Source organism: Podarcis filfolensis, assembly GCF_964270895.1.
Source record: "Podarcis filfolensis genome assembly, chromosome: 9".
Classification (NCBI taxonomy): Eukaryota; Metazoa; Chordata; class Lepidosauria; order Squamata; family Lacertidae; genus Podarcis; species Podarcis filfolensis.
The window spans coordinates 12,305,196-12,332,257 of NC_139610.1; the positions used below are offsets into that span (position 1 = coordinate 12,305,196).

Genomic DNA, 27,062 nt, shown 5'->3' on the forward strand with positions numbered 1-27,062 from the left:
GGAGTACAAATGTGCTGTCAAAGCCTATTGGCAAAGTCTGTTGCTTTTGGGGATGGGTGACATTTGCCACCCTTTATTTTTTTCCTTTTGTGGGTGGATGTTTCGCCGCACAGCACCCGTTTTCCATCTCTGAAATGGAATCTCTTCTTGTGCTTGGTGGGGGCAAATAGGTGGTTTAGTGTTTGGCCTCAAACCCAACCTCTGTCTTGTCCTCTGTTACTTGGGAATTTTATCAATCATTTCTGACAAGGCAGGTCCCCACTGACAGCCATCTTTTTTGGCCTGAGAGTTGTTTTATGGTGGTGCCCATGACAGTTTCTCAGCCTCTCCAATGTGCCCCATGGGCTATCATCACCGACCTTTTCTACCTGAGGTAACTTCTATCTATTTTTGAGACCCAAAGCCGAAAAGTGTTGCCGACTGATGGGAGACCTTTCTCAAATTATTTTTCTCCTATACTTTACTGAAGCATGTTCGTACAAAGGCATGGCAGATGGTTTAAACACAAGTCAAGACCACAGAAGGAGATAAAATGACCGATTCCCCGCCTTGGGCATGTTCAGGGAGGAGCAGATGCATTCATGTGGGTGTAAGAATACCTGGAAAGCGTTGCTCCTGTGGTTCTGCCTTCCTCCTCCTCCGCCATCTCTGCTCTGGCCACTGGAAGCTTTTGCTTGGCGCAGCAGGTAAACGTTGCCAGAAAACCCATGCGGAAGCGTTTGTTCATGAAGCAGTAGATAATGGGATTCACACAAGCGGAGGTGTAAGAGAGCAAGTGTATGAAGGAGATGGGGGCTCCCGTGAGAAGCTGTTGCGCCGACATACTGTCGAACGCACGCCAAGCGTTGACGCTGAACACCGGCGTCCAGCAAACGAAAAACAAGATCACTATCACTATCAGCATTCGGATGACCAGCTTCTTGGCCATCAAGTTAGCGGTGGAGCAATTGCTTCGAGGCCGGTCAATTTTGGAGATGCTCCTATTGGATGGAAACTGTTGAAGGGGCATCTTTTTCTTCTTCTTGCTTTTCTGCAGATAGCACCCATCGCTATCTTCAAATTTGCTGCTGGTGCTGGTTTTCCTTTCTGTACGGGAAGAGCAAATGCTATCACGTTATCAAGAGCACACAACGTGCGAGGGCACAAAACCCGCCGCACGGCTGGCAAAAGATACACTTCAAAATGAGCAAATAAATATCTTTGAAGGCCAGTGTGTGAGATCAGGTGTGCGTGAGTGTAGGGGGGGATGTTTTTCAACTTCTGAAAGCCAATGCACACACTTTGGGCCACTGAAGTTAGAGGCGTGCTTCAGTCTTTGCATCCAGAAAGGGTTGTGTAAGAGTGAGAATTGCCCACCTTCGTATGACAGGCCCCAGCCTTCTGGTGTACTGTCTAAGCCATATCTGGACTGAGGTAATTTCCTCTGTGACTTGATATGGACCAGTGCTATATGGATGGTGCTATATTTATTTATACTCCACTTTTTCCCCTGACAGGGACTCAGGGTGATTCAGAAACAGTGTGGCAGTTGGAACATGTGAGGACGGGGTGTGTGTGGTGCACAGGAACTTAATATACAGGGGGCAACCATTTTGCACACGTCCAATTGACACGTGACCATTGAAATGTTTGGACTCAGAAGAGGGCAGAAAAGGGGATGGAATGGGAGTGGAATAGGGGGCAGAATGATGGCAGGGTGGGGCAGGGTGTAACAGGCTTATGCACACTTTGTTGGCGCCAGGAACAGAGCCCCCACATATAATGGTCACCACCTGTATACCTTTTCTCCTTCCTGGTAATTATTACCTATTGATCATATCTTAAACAACCTGAAGGAGCATCTCCACCCCCATCGTTCAGCCTGGACACTGAGGTCCAGCTCCGAGGGCCTTCTGGCAGTTCCCTCACTGCAAGAAGTGAGTTTACAGGGAACCAGGCAGAGGGCCTTCTTGATAATGGTGCCCGCCCCATGGAATGCCCTCCCATCAGATGTCAAGGAAATAAACAACTATCCAACTTTTAGAAGACATCTGTATTCTAAAGTCAACCTTGTATCAGAAAAAATTTAATGTCCAATGTTTTACAATTTTTAATGGGCTGTAAGCCGCCCAGGAGGGACGCGGGTGGCGCTGTGGGTAAAACCTCAGCGCCTAGGACTTGCCGATCGTATGGTCGGTGGTTCGAATCCCCGCAGCGGGGTGAGCTCCCGTCGTTCGGTCCCAGCTCCTGCCCACCTAGCAGTTTATTTTGATCTCAGGGTGTTGCCTGGTAGTCTCATGGTATTTTGGTGCAATTAATGGCATAATAGCAGTTGATCATTCGCTGAAAGTGCCTTTTTTTGTACAAAATGTTCTGTTAACAGAGGCCTCCATTTCCATCAGGATTAATTGCATAATAACACCATCTAGCCTCGGAAAAAAACACACTCAATGATTATAGTAAACTACTAGGCCCATTGACCAGCTGCCACCGTTGGACCCGATGTCAGTGCAATTTTGAGCTACCTAGACTCATTTAGCTTACTAGTAAATATTTCTTTCTTCAAAAGGCCTGTTTTGTAATAGACCACGTTAAAAACAAGGCACTTTCCCCTCTGCTCAATTGAAAATATTTTTTTTCCAGAGCCTCTGGGATTCTGGTGAGATTAGTTAGTCAGGAGACAATTTCACCTGAAGCTGGAGAGATGTGGTTCTTGTAAAGCTTTGATGTCACAAGTTATCGAATAGCTCTGTACCCGCCAACCAAAAAAACCCCCAGATTTGTGGTTGTAGCCAGGGGGTGCTCTTTCTATTTAATCCTTGCTATTGATCGTTAATGTCTGATTAGAGTGGAACTGAGTCCCAACACGGCACTTTTTATTTTTTATTTTTTTAGTAGACGCAGTGGCAAATACTCATTTTAGTTTTCGAAACTGGAAACGTCAATCTCTTGGAGATACACAGAGTCAACTGAGTGATCTCAATCTCTTTGGGTGGGACCAGATGCTATGAACAACAACAACGACATAATACAGTGGTACCTCGGGTTAAGAACTTAATTCGTTCCGGAGGTCTGCTCTTAACCTGAAACTGTTCTTAACCTGAAGCACCACTTTAGCTAATGGGGCCTCCTGCTGCCGCTGGAGCACGATTTCTGTTCTTATCCTGAAGCAAAGTTCTTAACCTGAAGCACTATCTCTGGGTTAGCGGAGTGTGTAACCTGAAGCGTATGTAACCTGAAGCGTATGTAACCCGAGGTACCATTGTAATAATAAATACAGGTGTCAGCCCTGTATTTCAATAGTTGTAGCCAGGATTGATGTTAGGGGGCAGGCTTTATGTCAGTGCAGGGCAGAACCTCAGCTAGTTACATATTTTTGCTTATTTTTATTGATTTTTATTGACTGGGGGCAACTGTCCCCCTCTGCCCCCCCGGCTACGCCCATGTGTGTGTATTTCTCTTATTTATTAAATTAACATGTGGGCGCTATTGATTCTGAAGGCGGGGAAATCAGTAGACAGGCAGAATTTCTTAACCCTCCCCCACCTGCTGATTCCCCCCCCCCCCCGTATGAGCTCTGCGGACCTTTCTAAGTGACTTCCCCCATCGCCCTCCAGATGTTTTGGGACTACAACTCCCATCATCCCCAACTACTGGTCCTATTAGCTAGGGATGATGTGAGTTGTAGTCCCAAAACATCTGGAGGGCCAAGTTTGCCTATGCCTGAACTAGAGGGATCCTAAAACTGGAAGGAGCCTTGGCTGAGGCGGAAATACGCTGAAGAGGACAGAAGGGCATGGGAGAGTTTAGGCACCTCCCCAGAATTAGATCCTTTACTGTAAGTGCCCCCCCAGGTGCATCCTCATTATTCCTGAGGTAAACTAGGATAACTCTGGTCTCTGTTATTAGGATGTTTTGAAACATAATACCTTACAACAATTACTTATAATTGTTGCTTCTGGTTTTCCAGATGGGAATACTATTTGTAAATAGATTGTAGATTTATTGTAAAGAGGCAGGAAAGGTTTCTTGCCGAGAGATCCCTGCCTGAAGTATGGAAAGCTGCTGTCAATCAATGTCAACAATATCAGGCTTTCAGAATGCATAGTTAAACTAAATTATCAAATCATCAATTCTAGCACGCAAGGGGGGGGAACAAAATAATATAATTTGGCATCTGAACAATTAGTGTTATTAATTGTATTATAATTTGGAATTGTGATAATGAGGCTTTTATTGGGTTATTGTAATTGAAAACTAATAAAAATTATTACACAAACAATACTAGGCTAGATGGAGCAAGGGGTAACTTGGTACAAGGCAGTTTTCTATGTAACTTTTTAATGGTTAGTTCTATATTGCTTGTCTTGGAATACAGTGGTACCTCGGGTTACATACGCTTCAGGTTACATACGCTTCAGGTTACAGATTCTACTAACCCAGAAATAGTACCTTGGGTTAAGAACTTTGCTTCAGGATAAGAACAGAAATCGTGCTCCAGTGACGCGGCAGCAGCGGGAGGCCCCATTAGCTAAAGTGGTGCTTCAGGTTAAGAACAGTTTCAGGTTAAGAATGGACCTCCGGAACGAATTAAGTACTTAACCCGAGGTACCACTGTACCGTTGTATCTATTCTTGTTAAAAGTGAATGAAAATACCAGAGGGGAGGGAACGCAATTGCACACATACACAAATACACACATTCACACACACACAGAGACGGAATAATTAATGCTTTAAAAAAAATCCTGGCTATGACTCAGAGACATTTGCAAGACTGCTCTGTTGCAGATTATTTTTACCAGGAAAAAAATGTCTGCTCATGACATTTTCACATCTGAGTGAAAGAAGGAGAATGGGGTTCTCAGTAGAAATTTCCCGATTCGAATCTGATCTTGTAAATTCTAAAAGAAAAACTCTTTCCAAAACTTACCGACTCCTCCTTGACTGGACAGTCAAGGAGGAGGAGGTAACAGTGGCAATGGTGAGGTGGTCCCAGGATTTTGGCCATTCAGTAACCATGGCCCAATGGGAAAATTTATGGAATATCAATTGGAAATTCACAAACTGTTACACGATTAGAGAGAACTTTCAAAAAATGCAACATCGATGGTATCTAACACAATGGAAACTTTCAAAAATGTATAAAAATGTGTCAAGTAATTGTTGGAGATGCGGAGACTCAGAACATTCTACCATATGTGGTGGACATGTAGGAAAATACAGGTATTCTGGGAGAGTATACATGCAGAACTGCAAAAAATGTTAAAGATCTCTTTCAATAAAAAACCAGAGGCCTACCTCCTGGGAATAACAGATTTGGATATTCCACAAAAGAGGAAGGGTATCTTTTTATATGCGACGGCGGCAGCAAGAGTTTTGATCGCAGCAAAATGGAAGAGTAATGAAATCCCCTCTATACAAGATTGGATCCAAAAGCTGACAGAATATGCCGAATTAGATGGTTTATCAGAAAAAATAAAGAATAAATCAAAACAGGAATTTGTTTCTAAATGGGAGGTTTTCAAAGAATATCTGAAAAATAAATATAGTAGTTTAAATTCTGTTGCAGCATTCAAGGAACTTCAGTAATAGTTGCTAGGTAGATAGAAGAAATTAGATTTATTGAGAATAAGTTTAATTATGAAAAAAATGTGTATTGACAATAAGTAATATGAATTTGAAATATGGAATAGACGGGAAGTTGGGTCTTTAGTGTTAAGACCAATAGATGTTTTATTGTTTGCCAAGAAAATTATGTGTCTGTGGTTATTTTTGTAATTTGTGTGTAATTTGGTATTTGTGTTTTTTTGTGTGTGTTTTTTCTTGTTGTATAAATAAATATTTAAAAAAAAGAAAGAAAGAAGGAGAATGGGACTGGTCATGAAGATTACCTCGTGAATACTTCCTCTGACTGACATCAAATTTGATCCCTTGGTAGAGCTCCAAGGAGATTAAGCCATACGCAATGATCATTATGATCCCTGGGATAAGGAAAAGGATGAGGAGCTGGAAGATGTACCTGCAGAAACAGGAAGAGAGGCTTAGACCAGCAGAGAAAAAGTTAAAATATTCTTAGCATCTTCTTTCTCATCTCTGGAATGGGCTAAAGCTGATTCTGGGTGCACTGCCTCCTCTTGTTTTAAAACCGAGTGTAATTATTATAGCTCACAGTTGAATAGGATGTAATGTTAGTAGTATGACTTGTCAGAGTTCACAAAAGATATCCCACAGTATTTGTTCTGAAACATGGAAAGGTTTACGGGGGGTTTCCACCCCTTTTAGTTGCTCAGCTCACTTTGCAGATCAGTAATTCCTAATAATATTGTTAAGTTGTGGGTGAACATATCAGACGACACAGTGGTTCTTCAAACAGCTCTTGTTTATTCACAGGCCAGAACAGAACTGAACTGAAGGGTTCAGCCAGCCTGCTTATATAGAGCTCCACTACAACGCAAGAGTAACAACTTTCTGTAACTATCCAATCACTGAACGTCACTTTCGATCCCTTATTTGCATATGTGGACCTGAACTATCAACAGTATCCCCCTGCTGGCTCAGGGTGAGAACTTCAGTACATAACAAATATAATAATAATTTTTTACTTATACCCCGCACAACTGGCTGGGTTTCCCCAGCCACTCTGGGTGGCTCCCAACATAATATTAAAAATACGATAAAACATCAAACATTGAAAACCTCCCCAGACTCAGTGACGCGGGAGACAAGTGATAGTTTTGTAAAAAAAAGTAGAATGGTCCTACATTCACTCCCTCTCCCCCTCAGACAGTTTGCATCTTGGTTGTGGCACTGAAAATGTAACTTGTCAGATGCCCTGAGTACTAATTTATGTTTGAAAATAGGTGTAGGCTAATCGCTGTTCATGCATGGCAATTTGGGTAGAAACGGCTGCGGGGCCTGGCTTCAGACAAGGTGGGACAACATTTAAGGAAGCAAAGCCTACTCAAACTGAAGGAATGGGTTTCCCAAACCCAAAACTGACTATGCAGGCAGTTTGAAACGGGCACCAAAATCCCTATTTTTCCTTAGCTAAAATCCATTAACTTGAGCTCTGAGTCAATGTATAAACAAAAACCCGGCTGTATAAACAAGTGCTCAGAGCCCTCACCTTTATCAGTTTGTGACGGCAAGGATGACCTTGGCTGTTTCCGTGGAGTAGGGATGACATGTCTAGGTCTTATCTTACTGTCCTGAAGTACAGGAAGGAATACCCTTTTATGGTTAAGAATACCGGAGCAGGAACATATGTGATGTCAACCTGCGTGTATAGGCTGACGTGGTTGGATTCCTGGGGAAGGAGGGAGAGGGTGCCTGGAGGATATATATACTGCATGAAATTTCTCATTTCTTTGGACTTGCTGTGGACACACCACGCAGGTGCCTTTCTGCTGTTGCGGAGAGCAGAAATAAAGAACTCTTTCTCTGAACCAACCCTCGGTGTCATTTGACTTCCTTCCTCCTGTTCGGGAGCAACGCAGACCCAATCGGTGAACTCCAATAAGGCTACAAAATAAGTTCTGGATCCCACTCCAAGGTTCTATGATCCTAGGAAGTCCAGGTACATAGGGGTTGACATATGTAGGCTTCCCTACATGAGACATCTCTGAAACTTCGTGGATGTTTGGGGTAAGGGATAAAGGGCGTAGAAGTAGAGCCCACAGCCCCTTTCTACTCATATTGCCCCTTTTAAGTGAGTTGAAAAAAGACGTGCTCCACTCCTTGAATGCTCAAGCCACAATGTTATTCCTTGAAAGAGAACTACCTGAAAATGATTTACAGATTGTATCTAACTCCAAGTAGACTTGCTAAGATATATAATACTGAATCAGATAAGTGTTAGAAGATGCCATGAGACTGAGGGGACGTTCTTTCATACGTGGTGGACCTGTAACAGGGTATTGGGAAATAATCCAAAATGAATTGGGGGGGGGGGAGTTTAAAAGTACTTTTAAACCCAGAGTCTTTTTTGTTGGGGATAATTCAGATGAAATTCCCAGATGTCAAAAAAGGTTATTTATGTATGCTACTCCTGCGGCCTGTGTTTTGTTAGCCCAAAAATGGAAAACAAGCGAGGTCGCAACCAAAGAAGAACGGCAGCTCAAGTTGACAGAATATGCACAACTCACAGACTTAACATATAGAGTAAGAGAACAAGAAGAACATGCGTTCTTCTTGGAAGAAGATTGGAAAATGTTTATTGAATATATGGAGGAAAATTGTGTTTATATGAAAATGTGGGCAGCATGAAGATAAATTCAACAGTTTGAATTAGTTTTGATGGATGTAATGATGGAATATTGACTGGTTTAGTTTATATACAGTAAAATATGCAGGGATTTATGTTTTGCAAAATGAACCATGGACAGAGAAGAAGGGAAGTCATTGATATTTTAAGGTTGTTTGAATTAATGTAAAACAGAAAATCTAATAAAAAATGTAAAACAGATACTCTAATCAAAAATTATGGTGGTGGGGGGGGGGAGAGAATGCTCAAGCCACAATGAATTGGTTTGCCTTTGAGTTGTCACTATTCTCTGTCTTTCCTGAAACAAATGGGCACAGCTGCCTCTGTGGAATTTATTATCACTCTGATTGTCTGAATTCTGCAAATCCCAAAGTGAACAGAGAAGGGCTGTAGCAGCAATTACACATGACTGGCTTGTTTTTCAGCACCGCGTCTCATAATCAGGACACCATTTGGAGAGGCTGTGTGATGAAACTCCTGCCCGCTCCAGGCCTTTGAGACGTGCTCTGAATTTTGCATCGCTCCATAGGAACTTGAGGCGGCGCCCCTGTTAATAGGTGCAAAACAACTATGGGCATGAGATCCACACCCCCAATTAACTCCTTTAAGAGGTAATGTGGAAGGGGATCGCCATGCAATTTATCATCTACCTCCATCCTCACCCACAGCCCTTGCACAGCCACTTATCTGCCACAGAAGGTCTGTGCACATCTCCTATACATACTGCTGGGGGCCTGCTCCTTCACAGAGCTGCGCATGGAGGCAACCTGCGGCCAGACCATTAGTCTGCCCACTTGGTCCTGGGGAGGAGAAGATCAGTTAGGAGGGATGTAATGGCTGGTGTGTTGCAGTGTGCATGCGGCAGCCCAGTGGGAAGAGGCAGGGAGGGAGAAGAGCTCTGTTGACCCCTGTATGGATTCTCTCCTACATGTGCAACTTTTGAGACCTGGGTTGGATGGTGTTTATAGTAAACTGCCTAGAATCCATTGGAGAAAGGTTTGAAAATATTTGAGCTAATAAAATGCCCCAGATAGTGGAATTAATTTAACATGGCCAATGGTTGGTGGAAGTTGGTTGCTGGCCTCCATCTGTCTCACAAGACAATGGAGTGTGCCTCTGGGGGGAAGCAAACCACTGGAGCTCGTAACTGCTGCCTCCCATGTTGTTTCTGCTGAATTAGCAGCACTGAAGTGACCTCTCCAGTGTGGTGTAGTGGTTAAGAGCGGTGGACTCGTAATCTGGTAAACCGGGTTCGCTTCCCTGCTCCTTCACATGCAGCTGCTGGGTGACCTTGGGCTAGTCACATTTCTCTGAAGTCTCTCAGCCTCACTCACCTCACAGAGTGTTTGTTGTGGGGGAGGAAAGGAAAAGGAGATTGTTAGCCGCTTGTGAGACTCCTTAGGGTAGTGATAAAGCGGGATATCAAATCCAAACTCTTCTTCTCTCTGGAGAGCGAGCCTGGGCAGTGCATAGGGAGGTCCTGGGCTGCCCAGATGGCAAGACCCCTCCCACTAGGCCTTGCTGGTGAAATATAGAAAGCAGAGCAATACACTTGCCACCAACTTGGCTGTTGGAGTTGCCGGAAGGAGGCGTACAAGATGCTATCTTGGGGACTCCACTCTGGATTTGTGTAGGGTTTAATCCTGAGCCTTTTCTTCTCCTGAAGATGTCCCTCAAGGCAGCGGGCAAACTGGCCGATGCAATCACCATGTTTATAATAGGATGCACTTATTTTGCCCCGCTGACAGGCTGAAGGACTGGCTGTCCATAATTTGGCATATTAAATTGTACCAAAAATAATGCCATCTAATACCATCTCCCAAGAAATGCCATATCTATATCTATCTATCTATCTATCTATCTATCTATCTATCGATATATATTTAAATCTGTTCTTACCAAGATTGCTCTACTGCTGGGCTTGGCCAGTGCAGGCGACACATGTTCGCTGTGCTGTTGTCGATTCTTTCAAACGGTCTCAGCTTGCTGTAAATCGGATACGGCGTCATGATGGCAAAGGACAGGCCCCAGGTTGCAGCGATCACCTTCAAAGCGTGAGATTTTGTCTGCCAAACCCGAGACTGCAATGGCTTGCAAATGGCGCCATATCTCTCCAGGGATATTGCAACCAGGCTGAAGGTCGAAACGCTGACTGAGACACCTAAGCGCATGAGGAAGGGGGAGGAAAAGGAGAGTAGAGAGAGTAAATGGTTGTCTCTTGTTTCTTTTGGCAAGCGGTGGGAATCAGACCGGTAATAACCAGAAGCATAGCAATAACCTATCTGCCAGCAGCCAGCAGGACCATTCAATCTTCAGGCCTCTATGGCTGGACTCAGCGGTTCCTAAGAGACCTGGCTTCTGTGGATGATGTTCCATTTGGATCAATAAAAGCCAACCTGCCCTATTATGGGGCATTTCAGATATATGAGGATTTTTAAAAACAAATAAAAAAATATTGATTGATCAGTTATTTGAAATATTGCTACCGTCTGCTACCTGTAATCATTTACAAGTTATACTGAAACAACGTGTTGGGGCATTTCCCAGCCAATTGAGTTTTCATTTCTTTCTGCAACAGAGTTCTTTTTACAGAAATTTTTCCTGCATCTTTTATTTCCTTACAGCAGCAGTAGCAGCATTCCAGCTATCTCTTAGTGAAATTCCCATTACAGGAATAAAGAGTTTTTATTATTAACAAAACTTTACACCTGGTCATTAATAAAGAAAAACAACAAAGAAACATAATCATTTTCTCTTTTTAGCCATCCGGCCAGAGACCTAATGTTTATTCATTCACATACTCATTTAAACTGACCCCAACTTAGTTGATCGCATGCCCTGATTAGGACACCTGTTGCTGGGGAAGTTTTCCGTTGCCTAGCAACTTGCTCAAGGCCATTTACAAGTTTCTTCTAGAATATTCCAACGTCTTCTGTTTACAAAAGAGGTCTAAAACAATTGTGTGCGGTGTTTAGAAAACGGATAGAGAGATGTTTTTCACCATCTCTCTTAATACCGGAGGTCACCCAGTGAAATTCAAGGCAGACAAAAGAAATCAGACAAAAGAGAACATTCTTTCACAAAATGCATCTCCTCTAAACTTTTCAAATAATACCACCTCAGAGGATTAACTGTGGCCAACATTACAGAGCACAAAAGCAGATAGATTACTGTTTGCCTTGATTAGAAAACTCCATACAGACCCAATAATTAAATGCGGAACTGAAGGCCACTTCTTTCTGTTTAACAACTCGGTTCCATAATTACAAAACGCTACTTATCTTCCCATATGAGTTTGGCCTTACAAAGCAAATACACCAATTTTTTTCCTGTGAAAAGTAAACACGCAATTCTACGCTGACGATACTGTTCTGCTGCCCTCTAATAGTTTTCCAACGGCTGCGGAGAAGTTATGGGACGGTACTGCATATCAGAGAACTTCTAAATGTCAACTTTGCTGAAACTAAACTGGGGAACTGCTCCATTTACAATGAGAAGTTGCCATTTGATGAGCAGGTTACTGAACAAGTTGTGCGGCAAGCGAATTGTGGTCCCCCACCCCCCCTTTCTAGATAGAGGATAAATAATGCTCAAGACCCAGCTGTGGGTGAAAACAGAGAAGTTTATATTGCCTATATGCTGAAGATCATGGCCATTGGGCCCATCACCTCCTGGCAAATAGAAGGGGAAGAAATGGAGGCAGTGAGAGATTTTACTTTCTTGGGCTCCATGATCACTGCAGATGGTGAGAGCAGCCACGAAATTAAAAGACGCCTGCTTCTTGGGAGAAAAGCAATGACAAACCTAGACAGCATCTTAAAAAGCAGAGACATCATCTTGCCAACAAAGGTCCGTATAGTTAAAGTTCTGGTTTTCCCAGTAGTGATGTATGGAAGTGAGAGCTGGACCGTAAAGAAGGCTGATCGCCGAAGAATTGATGCTTTTGAACTATGGTGCTGGAGGAGACTCTTGAGAGTCCCATGGACTGCAAGAAGATCAAACCTATCCATTCTTAATGAAATTAGCCCTGAGTGCTCACTGGAAGGACAAATCCTGAAGCTGAGACTCTAATACTTTGGCCCCCTCATGAGAAGAGAAGACTCCCTGGAAAAGACCCTGATGTTGGGAAAGATGGAGGGCACAAGGAGAAGGGGACGATAGAGGACGAGATGGTTGGATAGTGTTCTCCAAGCTACCAGCATGAGTTTGACCAAACTGCGGAAGGCAGTGGAAGACAGAGGTGCCTAGCGTGCTCTGGTCCATGGGGTCACGAAGAGTTGGACACGACTAAACGACTAAGCAACAACAACAAATGCTGAAGTAAGCAGGGTTGGCATGGTATTGGGTCAGGAGCCATAAACACATAAGACTTTTGATCTGAAGCCTGATACAGCAACCTGTCATGCCTGCCACAGAATCCCAGTGTATAAATACTCTGTGTGGTGAACACTGAGATTGGCATCCTTCCAGTAACCTGAGGTCAGAGGCGTCTGTCTCAGCACATCCTGAGCTGGGATGCCTCCTCAGCACCTCTTAGGAGGGTCCCCTTTATTTTTATTTTTTTCAAAAAAATTTAATCATTTTATAACACAAATAAAAAGCTCAGACTGAAAAGACAAACAACACGAAAAAATTCTTGTCATATCCTTATTTTTCTGAACATTGCTGGCTTCCCCAAGTCCCACCTATCTGATTTTCATTTTACTTCATCTTTAGCAGTTTACATATATCATAATTTCTAACCATCTTTTTTTTTAATCATACTTAAAATAACTGCACATTTTATCACTTACAAATAATACTATTTTAAAATACCCTATCTTCTACTTCTAAGCCTACAGCCTATATCTACTTCCAAAGCTATTCTAAGGTTTAAATATTAACATATTTTTTCAAATATTCCTTAAACTTCTTCCAGTCTTCTTCCACCGTCTCCTCTCTCTGGTCTCAGAGTCTCTCGGTCAGTTTGGCAAGTTCCATATAGTTCATCATCTTCATCTGCCATTCTTTGATAGTTGGTCAATCTTGTTTCTTCCAATTCTTTGCTAACAATGTTCTTGCAGCTGTTGTGGCATACAGAAAAAAGTAGCTTCCTTTTTGGGGATTTTACCCCCCACTATACCAAGTAAAAGGGCTTCTGTTTTTTTAGTAGGTTTCCCCTTATTTTTAAATCCTACCCAGGGTTTCAGTGAAGAGTCCTTCCCAGTCTTACCTGAATATGGCAGGTACTGTTTGCCTCGGACCATTTACATGCAGTGCTCGGGATGCGGGTGGCGCTGTGGTCTAAACCACTGCGCCTCTTGGGCTTGCCGATCGGAACGTCAGCAGTTTGAATCCCCTCGATGGAGTGAGCTCCTGTCGCTCTGTCCCAGCTTCTGCCAATTTGAAAGCACACCAGTGCAAGTAGATAAATAGGTACCACTGTGGCGGGAAGGTAAATGGCGTTTCTGTGCACTCTAGTTTCCATCATGATGTCCTGTTGCACCAGAAGCGGTTTAGTCCTGCTGGCCACATGACCCGGAAAGCTGTCTGTGGACAAACGCTGGTTCCCGCAGCCTGAAAGTGAGATGAGCGCCGCAACCCCATAGTCGCCTTTGACTGGACATCACTGCCTAGGGGTCCTTTACCTTTTTACAATTGCAGTGCTATACCACTGAGCTATGCCCCTTCCCCAACAATATAATATTCATTTTATGAAAGCCACCAATCAGTGGCATAGCATGGGTTGTCAGCACCCGGGGCAAGGCAAGTGATTTGCGCCCCCTAACCCGTGGATTTGCGCCCCCTAACCTTAACCCCCAGATGTTGCGGCCGGCCCCCCCTGCACCCCCCACGCTACGCCACTGCCACCAATGCAGGATTGGGGAACTGGATCAAGCAAGAGAAGCAGATCCAGAAGTGGCCAACCCTTCATGGGCCATCTTGACTCATGGATGGTTAGGCCAGATTCAGTTCTATTTACCTGAAAAGCTATAGGATGGTTATAGATCTGCCTCAAAAGGAGGAGGGCAGAACCCTACTGCATCCCCGACCCCCTTCAAGCACTGTGTGACACGACGTACTTCAGTGTATAATATAAGCTGAATTAAAGAAATAAACATATAGAGAAACTGTGGGTCTAGCCAATGCAGACAGCTGGACCGATATTTATCTGTAGCCCATTTGGGAGAAATATATTATGGGCAGACTGGTAAAATTTGCGGTGGCTGCTCAGAAACCGAGAACACAGTTTGTTGAAACCAATGTAGTAAATAGCAGAGATGCCCATCTGTATAGCATTTGCCATTTAGACCTTTTTAATAATACATTTGGAACTAGTAACTCGTTCCTGTAGTTTTATGAGTATCTAATTAATTAAGGAAGGATAATTTCTTGTTCCTGACTCTCGGAACGGATAACCCTTTGACACTCTGCACATTAACACTCAGGAAATGGCCTTCAACATGAAACAAACTTTTCCATTTCATTTATAGGAAAGGAGTCAATATAGTTCTGACAGCTGGCCTGATTTAAAACCGTAATTCTTGACGCATGGCTGTATAATTCAGCTACAATCTGTATCTAACAGAGCAGAAAATTAGATTATCGGTCAAAGATGCAACCTTGCACTCTTCCCTGTTGCTCCAGGTCTGCAGTGAGGAAGGTCACTTATGCTGAACTCAGTGCATTTCTTCAGAAGGCCCAGTGGTTTGCAAAATAGTGTCGGGGAAAACACTCTGCCAGGGAGCATCTATGGGCCCTCTTCTTGCATTACTCCTGCGAAACAGGTCCATGCATTGCATAGGCACCTCTCTTCTTCTTCTTCTTCTTCTTCTTCTTCTTCTTCTTCTTCTTCTTCTTCTTCTTCTGTAATCCCTCATAGCCGAGTAAGATTTGTCTTCCATAAACACGGTCTTAACAGTGAGTCCATAAGTGACTGTGGAGGCCAATTCTGTATCCACACATCCTTTCACAGTGGGGACATAGGTTTCCAGGCGGGAGTTGATCATGGTGAGGGTTTGCCAAGCGTGCCTTCCTCTTAGTTCGTTCCTCCCTTTCGTCCTGAGTTCCAGCATCTTCAAAGTCCACGACACCTTTGGTAAAGGCTGTTCTCCGATTGGAGCGCTCGCAGGCCAGTGTTTCCCAGTTGTTGGTGTTTATACTACAATTTTTTAAAAAATTTGCCTTGGGAGAGTCTTTAAACCTCTTCTGTTGGCCACCAGCATTGCACTTTCCATTTTTAAGTTCGGAGTAGAGTAGTTGCTTTGTAAGACGATCATCAGGCATCCGCACCACATGAACAGTCCAACGAAGTTGATGTTGAAGAATCATTGCTTCGACACTGGTGATCTTTGCTTCTTCCAGTACACTGGCATTTGTTCGCCTGTCTTCCCAAGTGATGTGTCAAATTTATCAGAGACACTGTTGATGAGCTGGAGATGGCATTTTTAAGTGGTCCATGTTTCACAAGCATACAGGAAGATTGGCAGTACAATAGCTTTGTAAACATGCATTTTGGTTTCCCTGTGAATGTCCCGGTCCTCAAACGCTCTGCACTTCAATTGAGAGAAAGCTGCACTTGCAGAGCTCAGGCGATGCTGGACTTTTACCTGCATAGGCACCACCAGGGAAGTGATGTGATGTTGCGGACAGATAAATAATATAAAGAGTAATCTTTTTTAGGTAGCTGGTGACCGTTTTGCTTTCTACCTCAAGTGATGGAAAGGATCCCAATGATCACCTAGTCCAGGCATGGCCAAACTCGGCGGTCCAGCTTTATGGGACTACAATTCCCATCATCCCTGACAACTGGTCCTGTTAGCTAGGGATGATGGGAGTTGTAGTCCCAAAACAGCTGGACCGCCGAATTTGGCCTTGCCTGATGTAGTCCAAGGCCCTGCAATGCTCAATGGAAAATAAGTCCGCTCATCTTTTATCTGGTGGGCGGCATTGTGGCCAGTCAGCCGAGCCTCAACAGTTTTCCAATGTGGGTGTGGAGGTATGCTGTCTCCCCCCACATCACGACCGGCTGCTCATCTGTGCTGGGTACAGCCCCAGCCAACCTGCTGCCAGGGTGAGTGTGGCCACAGGCAATTTAATCGTGGCACGGCAGGCCGGCACCCTCTTCTTGCCTCTTTGTCGGACCACCCAACACACCCAGCCTCTTTTCATGCTTTGCTCTGATATGACCTTGCTATGGACAATTGTCGGCTGCCATATTGTTGGGGCCGGATAGGAATTTCTCCACTTGGCAAATTGGCACCGGCCATTTGGTTTCCGCCTACCTAGTAGCAATTGTCACAACTTTTGTGAGGTTAGGCATTGAGTAAGCCTTTGTTTGGTTGGAGGGGAGGTTGTTGCTTTCGCCTTCCCCTCCTCAGTAAGGGTATCCTGTTAAAGGGGTTCAGGGGTGTGGAATCTATCCGAGGTTCAGACATGGGCTAGGGCCATGTCACAGCCCTTATGGGCACCCCTCAGGGTGCCACTATCCGCTGTAAGTCATAGGGCACCCTCTATTGGTGGTTTATCCTTCCATGGACTCACTGCGGACAGGCAGGAGTCAAGATATAGCCTGGCTTCACCCCAATGCCTAAGCCAAACCGCTCACATCTGTAACCAATAAAGTTGTGGCCTATTTGAACCCATAAACCAAAATACTTTGTGTCAGTGTGTTTTTTTGTTCTCCTGGGAACTTTGTGGCTCAGGTGCCTTGGCACGCAACTTAGGGGGCTCCCACAGCCAGGTGGGTCTCAATGTACAGTGGATGCTCAGGTTGCGAACATGATCCGTGCGGGATGCACGTTCGCAACCTGCAGTGTTTGCAACCCGCAGCAGCGCGTCTGTGATTCGGCACTTCTGCGCATGCGCAAAGTGTAATTTAGCGCTTCTGCGCATGTGCGACCCCCGAAACCCGGAAGTAACCTGTTCCGGTCCGTAACCCAAAAAAACGCAACCTGAAGCATCTGTAACCCAGGGTATGACTGTACAGTGGTACCTTGGGTTAAGTACTTAATTTGTTCCAGAGGTCCATTCTTAACCTGAAACTGTTCTTAACCTGAGGTACCACTTTAGCTAATGGGGCCTCCCACTGCCGGTGCGCAATTTCTCATCCTGAGGTAAAGTTCTTAACTCAAGGTACTATTTCTGGGTTAGTGGAGTCTGTAACCTGAAGCATATGTAACCAGAGGTACCACTGTATCTCCACATACTGAGAGGGCGCCTGGGAAAACACCCAATAGCCTCCTATGGCTATGCATTTTAAGTAATAGTGCCAACCGGTCTTTTAGGGGAGATGGTCTACTGTTATAGATTTTCCTCTCCTGGTAAGCTTCCAAGAACACAAGTCGGAAACCACTACCACTGTTTTGACTTGAAGAATGACCGTTTCCCACATCAAATGGGGGGCGCCTTTTGTGCGGTTGTGCACAACCCCCCCAATCTAATGCGGCTCCTGCCACTACAGCCTGAATACGCCCCCCCCCCCGGTGCGACACCTGGAGGTAGCCGCCTACCTCTGCCAGTTACCCAATCCCAGCTGAAGGGGGGTGTTGCCAGGAGAGAGCTGGCCAGGTAAGGGGAGGGATTGACCAGCTCACACAACAGTGGGTGGAGGTTACCTGGGAGTTCCAGTCAGCTCCAGAGCTTCTCCCACCCTGCCCTCCCTCAATTAAGCCTTCTTTTGCAGGTTAACCTCTTCTCCATAGGTACGCGGGCGCTGCTACGTTATGGTCGCTGTTGAAGGGCCGGAAAGGGATTTTCCTGCATTGGCAGGTTTTGCCTCTCCCGTAGCAATACATCACAACTTTGGTGGTTTCAGGCCTTGGGTGGAATCCTTTAGTCTATCTTCCCTAAATGGGGGGGAGGATGAAGTGGTGACCCATGCCCCCCCTCCGTGGCTGCGATCCCAGGGTTCCCCGTTAAAGGGGTTGTTTTGAAGGGAGGCATTGGCCATACGCCGTTAGGTTGTCGTTGCTCTCCCCTACGATGGTGGCGAAATGGGGGGCAGGCTCTCTGCTTGAACAGACGTTCTCCAGAGCCAGGCCAATCCCCACATCATAGCCGTCAACTTTCAGATTTGAAAATAAGGGATCAGCAGCCTCACGTGTCCCAGGGACAGTCTGCGGGATATCTAACAATCCGGGATAGCAGCGGGAAATGGTGCTGGAATAAGGGAATTTCCCACAAAAAGGGGGAAGGTTGACAGCTATGCCCCACATATTCTGGATAACCCTGATGTCCGCCAGATCCCGAGCCAGGGACTGGGAGGGATAAACGCCCAATGCCTAAGCCAGGGTCTCCCTACATCTGAAGTTTTAATAAAGTTGTGGCCAAATTTTAATCCCATAACACATTGTCTTGAGTCATTATTTCACGCGGGTGTCGCCCAGGGTCGGGGGGTCTCTGCCTGTCAGTGCAAAAACATCTCCCACTTATTCCGCAACACTGATAAACGAGGAAAAGCATGGCTCTTGATTTTAACGTTGCAATACCTGTGATTTTTTTTTTTAAAAAAACCCCGCAATTTCACTAATGTAAAGGTTTGGGTGCCAAATGTAAAACTTATCTGAGAAAAGGCATCCTATATCTTAAGACATAAAATGTATCTGTAATAAGCGAAGTGTTGAAGTCAAAAATATATTGTGTGTGACTATAGCTTTTAGCAAGTGTAAGGTATCTCTTACATAATAAATCCCCAAAGGGGATATTGATACTGTTGTAAATGTCGTAGTGATGTATTCCCCTGAAATGTCTTTATGGCGGTAATTACCAAGAAAAAGGGCAAGCTTCCATGCCTCAGATTTTATATCGGCAATTAACTCTAACTTGTTGACTGCCATTTTTTTATGTTTCACTGTTTTATTGATCGTCTAATCAAAAGTGTTTCCCAGTTTCTTAAAAATGAACTTTGTCTCTTATTTTTATTATAGGTTCTTATTTTGTGGGGGTTTTTTGCAGAGGTTTTTTGGACGCAGGCTGCCCAAGAAAACAGATTCTCTTATCTGAGGAACAATTTTTTTTGACTGTGCAATCCTTCACCTTCTTACTAAGAAATAAATCCCACTGAGTTCATCAGGCTTTCTCTCAGGTAAATGTATATAATATTGCAGCTTGAGACAATTTTTCCCCCTATGCTAACAACTGAAAACCAAAACAATTAGCAATTCTGCTAGAGAAAGACACCCATGTCCTGTTTCTCATTACATGCTTGTGTTTATGAATAATAGTAAAAACAGAGTTAATCCTTTTCGACAGAAATGGGTCTACTCTTGAGTAGAAGTTAGCTGAATTACATCCATTATTCCTACACACATAGGATATAGTTCTCTACCAAGGAAGAGGGACGACAGCACAATCCTAACCCTGTCTGCTCAGAAGTAAATCCTGTTGAATCGAATGGGGCTTACTTCCAAGTAAGTGGGGTTAGGTTTATAGCCCTACTTACTCAGCTGTGATCCTTAGCATATTTAGTTAGAAGTTACGTAGCAATATAAAAGTCTATTTTGTTCATTTAAGGCAAAACCGGAGGAGAAAATGAACCACTTGTTAGGTTTGCTTGAGACTTAAGTCTGGAATAATAGAGTCATAAAATTGCAGAGTTGGAAGACACCCTGAGGGCATCTAGTCTAACCCCCCCGCAAAGCAGTCTGTTGACTTTGGTTAGTAATTGAGAAAATTGCAGAATCCGTTCTACTTGGGCTGAACACAGCTTGTTGCTACTATTTCTAACTAAGCAATTTCCCAAATCTGCAAGGCTTTTCAGTCAGCCTTGATTGTTGGCAGGTAGGTATCAAAGCAAATTATATCCCTTAAGGCTCATTTGTCTCTCAAGCACCTAACGGCATGCCCACCCAGTGTTTATTTGTTACATTTGTATTGTGCCTTTCCTCCAAGGAGCTACGAATACCATCGCAGCCTTGGCACAACTTTGAGAGTTGGGCTAGAGGGAGAGAGAGAATAAGTGACTTGCTTTCACCCCTTCCCCTCCAGCCACTGCACCAAACTGCCTCTGCTCTAGACATTTGTGCCAGTTGTACCACAAACCAGGCACAGGGCCTTCTTGGTAGTGGTACCCGCCCTCCCATCAGATGTCAAGGAAAAAGACAGCTATCTGACTTTTAGAAGACATCTGAAGGCAGCCCTGTTTAGGGAAGTTTCTAATGTTTGATGTTTTATTGTGTTTTTCATATTCTGTTGGGACCTGCCCAGAGTGGCTGGGGTAAGGTAAAGGGACCCCTGACCATTAGGTCCAGTCATGGCCGACTCTGGGGTTGCGGCGCTCATCTCGCTTTATTGGCCGAGGGAGCCGGCATACAGCTTCCGGGTCATGTGGCCAGCAGGAGTAAGCTGCTTCTGGCGAACCAGAGCAGCGCACGGAAACGCCGTTTACCTTCCTGCCAGAGCGGTACCTATTTATCTACTTGTACTTTGATGTGTTTTCAAACTGCTAGGTGGGCAGGAGCTGGGACCAAGCAACGGCAGCTCACCCCGTCATGTGGATTCGAACTGCCGACCTTCTGATTGGCAAGTCCTAGGCTCTGTGGTTTAACCCACAGAGCCACCCGCATCCCTGCGGTATAAATAAATAAATATTATTATTATTCCCATTTCACTGCTGTGCTATGTATCCCAAGAGTGTAACAATGCCCTTCCAGCACCACATCCCAGGAGCCCAAAGCAAGACTGGTACGCCCCCCCCCAACTGTCCAGAGGATGCATGATTAAAAAACTAAGAATTGTGTCTTGGTGGGTAAGGCTAAAAACTTCTCTAGCCCAATATTCTGTCACTGTTATGGCTTTTCACCGACATTTTGGGTACATAATAATTCCAGCTCTTAAAAACAAACATACAAAGTACCATTGGACCAATGGTGCCTTGACCATTCTTGAACCTCTCGCTCAAAGTAGAACTGATGGGTCACGAAAGAGAAAAAATTAATTAGAACCTTGCTGAAGAAGCAGAGGTAAATGAAAATATGGTTTTATATGATAGGTGGAGACGGGGTTATCGTCTCCTGGGCAGCCCAGGACCTCCACGCTCACTGCCCTGGCTTAGACCCCACAGAGGTTACTTTGGTGTTGCTAACACAGCAAAAACAACACAGGAGGCAGCAGTTACGAGTTAGCGGTCTCTGCAGCCACAGCAGGTGCTGCCATTCCCCAGTGGTTTGGCTTCACCCACAGAGGCTCACTCCATTGTGTCTCGGGACAGGCAGATGGCAACAATCACAGCTAACTGTGGCCCCTGGGGAGCATGAAGGCAATGCCCCTCCCCACAACCTAATCTCTCATATGTAAAAAAAAGGTAAAGGTAAAGGACCCTGGGATGGTGAAGTCCAGTCAAAGGCGATTGTGGGGTTGCGGCGCTCATCTCGCTTTCAGGCCAAGGGAGCCAGCGTTTGTCCACAGACAGCTTTCCAGGTCATGTGGCCAGCGTGATTAAAACCACTTCTGGTACAACAGAACACTGACGGAAACCAGAGTGCACAGAAACGCCGTTTACCTTCCCGCTGCAGTGGTCCCTATTTATCTACTTGCACTGGTGTGCTTTCGAACTGCTAGGTTGGCAGGAGCAGGGACTGAGCAACGGGAGCTCACCACATCACGGGGATTCGAACCGCTGACCTTCTGATCGGCAAGCCAAAGAGGCTCTGTGGTTTAGACCACAGTGGCAGTTGCACACACTGGGCGTAGTCAGGATTTTTGTTAGGGGGGCAGACCTTATTGATTGGGGGGCAGCTGCCTTTGCTACATCCATGCACCAGTGGTCAAAGTGTGAAACTTTATTGAGAATAAATAGGTGAGTGAGGAATAGGGAGCAGCCAACAGGTCTGAAATGAACCAGAAATCCATGGCTCTAAAACTGGACTGATCCCAGCCTATGCAGCCACAATATAGTATTTCTAGTCTGTTGAACAGCTGTGAGGGTGGTCAGCTTCCCAGTGGTTTGGAAGATGTGGTCTCTGAAAGCGGAGATTTTGAAAACGTCTTGGCATATGCAGCCAAAATGTGGATGTTCATCGACTCACCCATGAAGTAGCTGGTAAGTTTGCAGAAAGCAATGCCGAAAATGAAATCTTCCAGGAGGTTGGGAATGAGCGTGAAGGGCATGCAGAAGAAGCACAGCATGAGATCGCTGATGGCCAACGACAGCAGGAATATGTTGGTCACCGTTCTCATCCTCTTGTTCCGGATCAGCACCACGATCACCAGCGTGTTGCCCAAGACACTGAGCAGAAATATCAGAGAATAGAGAAGAATCCGAATTGCTTGGTCTAAAGCAAAAAGCAAAAAACAGACTGTCGTCATAATTGGAAGAGGCTGCGCAGCCACACTAAGTTGTACAGAATTTATTTTCTGTCTGCATTTTACAGATAGTCACTCAACTGACAGATTTTCCTATCCCTCCATTGAGCTTGGAGATTAAGGCCCCTTTGTTGTTCTTGTTGTTGTTATCTGCCCTAAAAATTTAAAGCAGTCTTTTTTAAAAATTATTTATTTGGTTTTTCAACTTAAAATTTTACAATCACATATTCAATGTACAACATAAAAACAAGATTCTAAGGAATCTCCTGGACTTCCATCCTCCCCTTTGTGGGTCCTATTATTAATGAATTTCTCCAGCGTGTTTTATGATAATCTAAACTCTTTACCTCTTCCATTATGTCCAGAATTTAATCTTAAACTGCAAGTGATATTCCATTCCCACTAACGATTTTAACTGTTTACAATGGTCTTTAGGATAAGTTATAAATTTCCCCCATTCCTTATTAAAATTTCTGACTCTTCCAGTCATTTTAGCCAAGTTAATGGACTATGCAGAAATGGCTAAAATGACATTTAAAGCAGTCTTATGCCACTTTGAACAGTCCCGGCTTCCCCCAAAGAACCCTGGGAAATGTAGTTCTGTGAGGGGAGCAGGGGGTCTCCTAACTACCCTCAGCACTCTTAAGAGACTACAGTTCCCAAGATTCTTTGGGGGAAGCCCTGGAATGATGTTGCTTTCAATGCACAGTGAAGATGGGGCTGCAAGATGGACTGGGATTCTGTGCCCTTCCTAGTTGCAGGAAAGAGGTTATTTCAGCAAGCGACAGCTCTCTCATCCTTGTCACACAAAGCCTGCCAGACCCCTAGGGGTAACTTGGAGGGCTGGCATTTTTCAGACCTTGCTCTTTCTTTCTGCTGCCATCTCGGCACACTTCCCAAATGCCCCTCGTCTAAGCAACGGTTGCAGGCCAAAGAGCCCTGTCCTTCTTTGCAGCTGTTCACCCAGATATGCAAAGGGGTGTGTGTGTGTGTGTGTGTGTGTAGTAGGTGTTTGCAAGGGACAAGTGTCAGGCAGGAGGGAGGATAGGGTGCAAGGGGTCTATGCCTCCCTTGTTGTTGTTGTTTAGTCATATCCGACTCTTCGTGACTCCATGGACCAGAGCACGCCAGGCACTCCTGTCTTCCACTGCCTCCCGCAGTTTGGTCAGACTCAGGTTCATAGCTTCGAGAACACTGTCCAACCATCTCGTCCTCTGTCATCCCCTTCTCCTTGTGCCCTCCATCTTTCCCAGCATCAGGGTCTTTTCCAGGGAGTCTTCTCTTCTCATGAGGTGGCCAAAGTATTGGAACCTCAGCTTCAGGATCTATCCTTCCAGTCAGCACTCAGGGCTGATTTCCTTCAGAATGGATAGGTTTGATCTTCTTGCAGACCATGGGACTCTCAAGAGTCTCCTCCAGCACCATAATTCAAAAGCATCGATTCTTCGGTGATCAGCCTTCTTTATGGTCCAGCTCTCACTTCCATACATCACTACTGGGAAAACCATGGCTTTTACTATACGGACCTGCCTCCCTAGCAAGCCCTATCTCTGGTTGCTCTCCTCCCAGCCGGAGTCCTCAGACTGTGTTTGCCTGTCAACGCAGCAAGAGCAGGGCAGGTACATACAGGAAAGTTACAGGGTGAAAGCAACTGTGCGGAGACAGTTGCTGCCTGTTGCTTCTCCCCTGCAAATACCTCCCCTGCCTCCGATTTGCACATCAGAGACGGAGATGGGGCTGGATTTCTGTATCAGCTGCCGAAGGACATGTAGTTCTGCCCTAAAATGTGAAGGAAGCTATAAATTAAAATGTGAGGCAGTGCTATATTGACTGCTGTGAAAAGGGTGGCAACCAGCCCTTCTAGATAGGCTGGTGTAAACCAGGGATCTGGTTGTGTTTGGTCTCGTTCCTTCTGCTGCGCTCTCAAGCTTAGCTCTAAGCAGCTCAGTTCTGGTCTATCCGGAACACATCTCATGCCTTTTCTCAAAGGCGTAGCATATTCAGCATCTGGTACTTCTTACAATATAACCCTTCTAAATTATGCAGCTTGCAAATCCCTATTTTTACCCACTTAGGAATATATCAGACAACAGGTAGTGTAATATATGACTCTGTGTTTTGACACGTTTGGTATAAAACACACACACACAAACACACACGTTCTAAGTCCTTCTATATGCAGTTCATAATAACTGCTGTGGTGTGTGTGTGTGTGTGTGTTATTAAAAAAAAACTTTTAAAATTGCACCAGTGTTTCAGCTTACTCTTTGCATTTTCTGCCCTGTGTTTCAATTGTTCAATTTTCCAGCAAACATATATGTTGCTTTGTAGGCGTAGTTACCATCAGAAAGTAAAACCATTTATTTTGACTTTCCACTCTCATTAAAAAAAAAAGTCCCTGGCCATTATTAGCAGCTTTTGGAGGTTCTGGGCGATGTATTTGAAACTGATGATTTATTCTCGTTTCATGCTCATGGTTTTAATTGTTGTATTTTGCTGTTGTCTTACTGCCTTTTTTTGCTGTTGTCTTACTACCTTGGTATTCATTTGGAAGTGAAATGTGGTATATAAATGACTAATTATTATCAGCAAATGTTTTCACAGAGCTTTGCTTTAAAACCCTTTATCAACTGCTTACCCTAAACTAATTGCAGGTGAAGCTGATGGTGTTAAAAATGCATATGTATTGCTACAGATATATAAATAAACTGTACCCTACCTTTAGGCTGAGAGTGATTCGGGCAGAAAATGGTGTAATTTTCCAAGCCAAGCTCGCACAGGAAAGCAGGAATATTGCTGTCAAGTAGGCTGTCATTACTTAGATCCATCCTTCACTCTTCAGAGTTTAGTTTCTAAGGCAGCAAGCATAGTTTGGGGACTACCAGTCCATTATTTCAGGCCTAAAAGAAACCTGCAGCGGTGGGCTTTGACAAGAGTCGCTGTCCAGAGTTATTCTTCTTCAGCCACCCATCGGGAATGCTTAGTCCGTGCAATTCAAAGAAGATTGGGGACGCTTGCTTCGGGGACGGCGTGAGGCAGCTTACATGCCGCAGAGAGAAATGCAGGCATACACACAAACACTCTCGATTCCTCTCTTCTGGATCCACCCCTTTCTTTTACGGACGGAGGTGGCTTTGGGATATAACCATGCCGTGGAATGATTGCAAAATTAACCCCTTGCCCAACTGCTCTCAGCCAGCAGATGCTCAAGACTTCTCCGGTCACAGTTATTTATAAACTTGAGTCAATACATGAGATTTGCGCAGCTTTATATTATGCACCTTTGCTCAGGCACAGATCCACTCATTTCATCGGGACTTGTTCCAAACTGTGCATGGGAAGGCAGTCTAAGGCCACAGGTAGTTAAAAAAAGTACAGTCCCAAGTTTTGGAAATGTAAAGAGAAAGGAGATTCTTTGTGTGGATGCCTGATTATCATCTTCCAAAGCAACTGCTCTATTCTGAAATTAAAAATGGAAAGCGTAATGCTAGTGGTCAACAAATGAGGTTTAAAGACTGCCTCAAGGCAAATCTTTAAAAATGTAGTATAAAGGTAAAGGGACCCCTGACCATTAGGTCCAGTCGTGCCCGACTCTGGGGTTGCGGCGCTCATCTTGCTTTATTGGCCGAGGGAGCCGGCGTACAGCTTCTAGGTCATGTGGCCAGCATGACTAAGCCACTTCTGGCGAACCAGAGCAGCGCACGGAAACGCCCTTTACCTTCCCGCCGGAGTGGTACCTATTTATTTACTTGCACTGTGCTTTCGAACTGCTAGGTTGGCAGGAGCAGGGACCGAGCAACGGGAGCTCACCCTGTCGCAGGGATTCGAACCGCCGACCTTCTGATCAGCAAGTCTTAGGCTCTATGGTTTAACCCACAGCGCCACCCGCGTAGCATAAACACTAACATGTAGTATAATGTTAAAATGTAGTATAAACACTAACAAATGGGAAACACTGGCCTGCGAGCTCTCCAACTGGCGAACAGCCTTTATGAAAGACAATCTTACTTGGCTACGAGTGATCGTCAAAGAAGAAGACGAAGAAGAAGAAGAAGAAGAAGAAGAAGAAGAAGAAGAAGAAGAAGAAGAAGGTGGTCTTGTAGTAAGGTTAAAGCTTACTGGGAAACGATATATACTGAAATGAAAAGGATATTTAAAACATCCTTTGTAAAAAACAAAAAAAAAACACCCCAGAATCTTTTCTTTTGGGAATTATAGGGATAGACTACCTAAACTATATAGAAACTTATTTATGTATGCAATTACAGCGGCAAGAATGTTACTCGCCTCAAAATGGAAAGAAGCAGAAGTCCCAGCAAAGGAAGAATGGATACAAAAAAATATGGAATATGCAGAAATGGCAAAACTTACCAGAAGAATAAGAAATCAAGATAACAAACTTTTTATAAAATAATGGAAATGGTTTATTGAATATTTACAGATAAACTATAAACAGATAAGAACATTGGCAGGATTATTGTAATAACCTGCAGTTTCATAGGTAAAGGTAAAGGTACCCCTGCCCGTACGGGCCA

At 44.5% G+C, this 27,062-nt stretch overlaps 1 protein-coding gene across 1 annotated transcript; it reads right to left on the reverse strand.

Moving 5' to 3' along the window:
• Window positions 1–442: 442 nt before the first annotated feature.
• Window positions 443–25,598, reverse strand: CCKAR (cholecystokinin A receptor). The gene is made up of 5 exons (XM_083630656.1): window positions 25,247–25,598; window positions 22,251–22,496; window positions 10,144–10,405; window positions 5,873–6,000; window positions 443–1,086 (listed from the first exon to the last, which is right to left on the reverse strand). Exons 1-5 carry the CDS (start codon window positions 25,353–25,355, stop codon window positions 560–562), a joined length of 1,272 nt encoding a protein of 423 aa, XP_083486782.1. The 5' UTR covers window positions 25,356–25,598; the 3' UTR covers window positions 443–559.
• Window positions 25,599–27,062: the final 1,464 nt, after the last annotated feature.

Bases quoted from the DNA above. Each gene is read 5' to 3' on its own strand.
- CCKAR (XM_083630656.1), bottom strand. From the start codon at position 25,355: ATGGATCTAAGTAATGACAGCCTACTTGACAGCAATATTCCTGCTTTC. The intron at 22,497-25,246 runs GTAGGGTACAGT...TTTTTGCTTTAG, and splicing joins GAATCACTCTCAGCCTAAAG to ACCAAGCAATTCGGATTCTT. The intron at 6,001-10,143 runs GTAAGAACAGAT...CTGTTTCTGCAG, and splicing joins CCAGCAGTAGAGCAATCTTG to GTACATCTTCCAGCTCCTCA.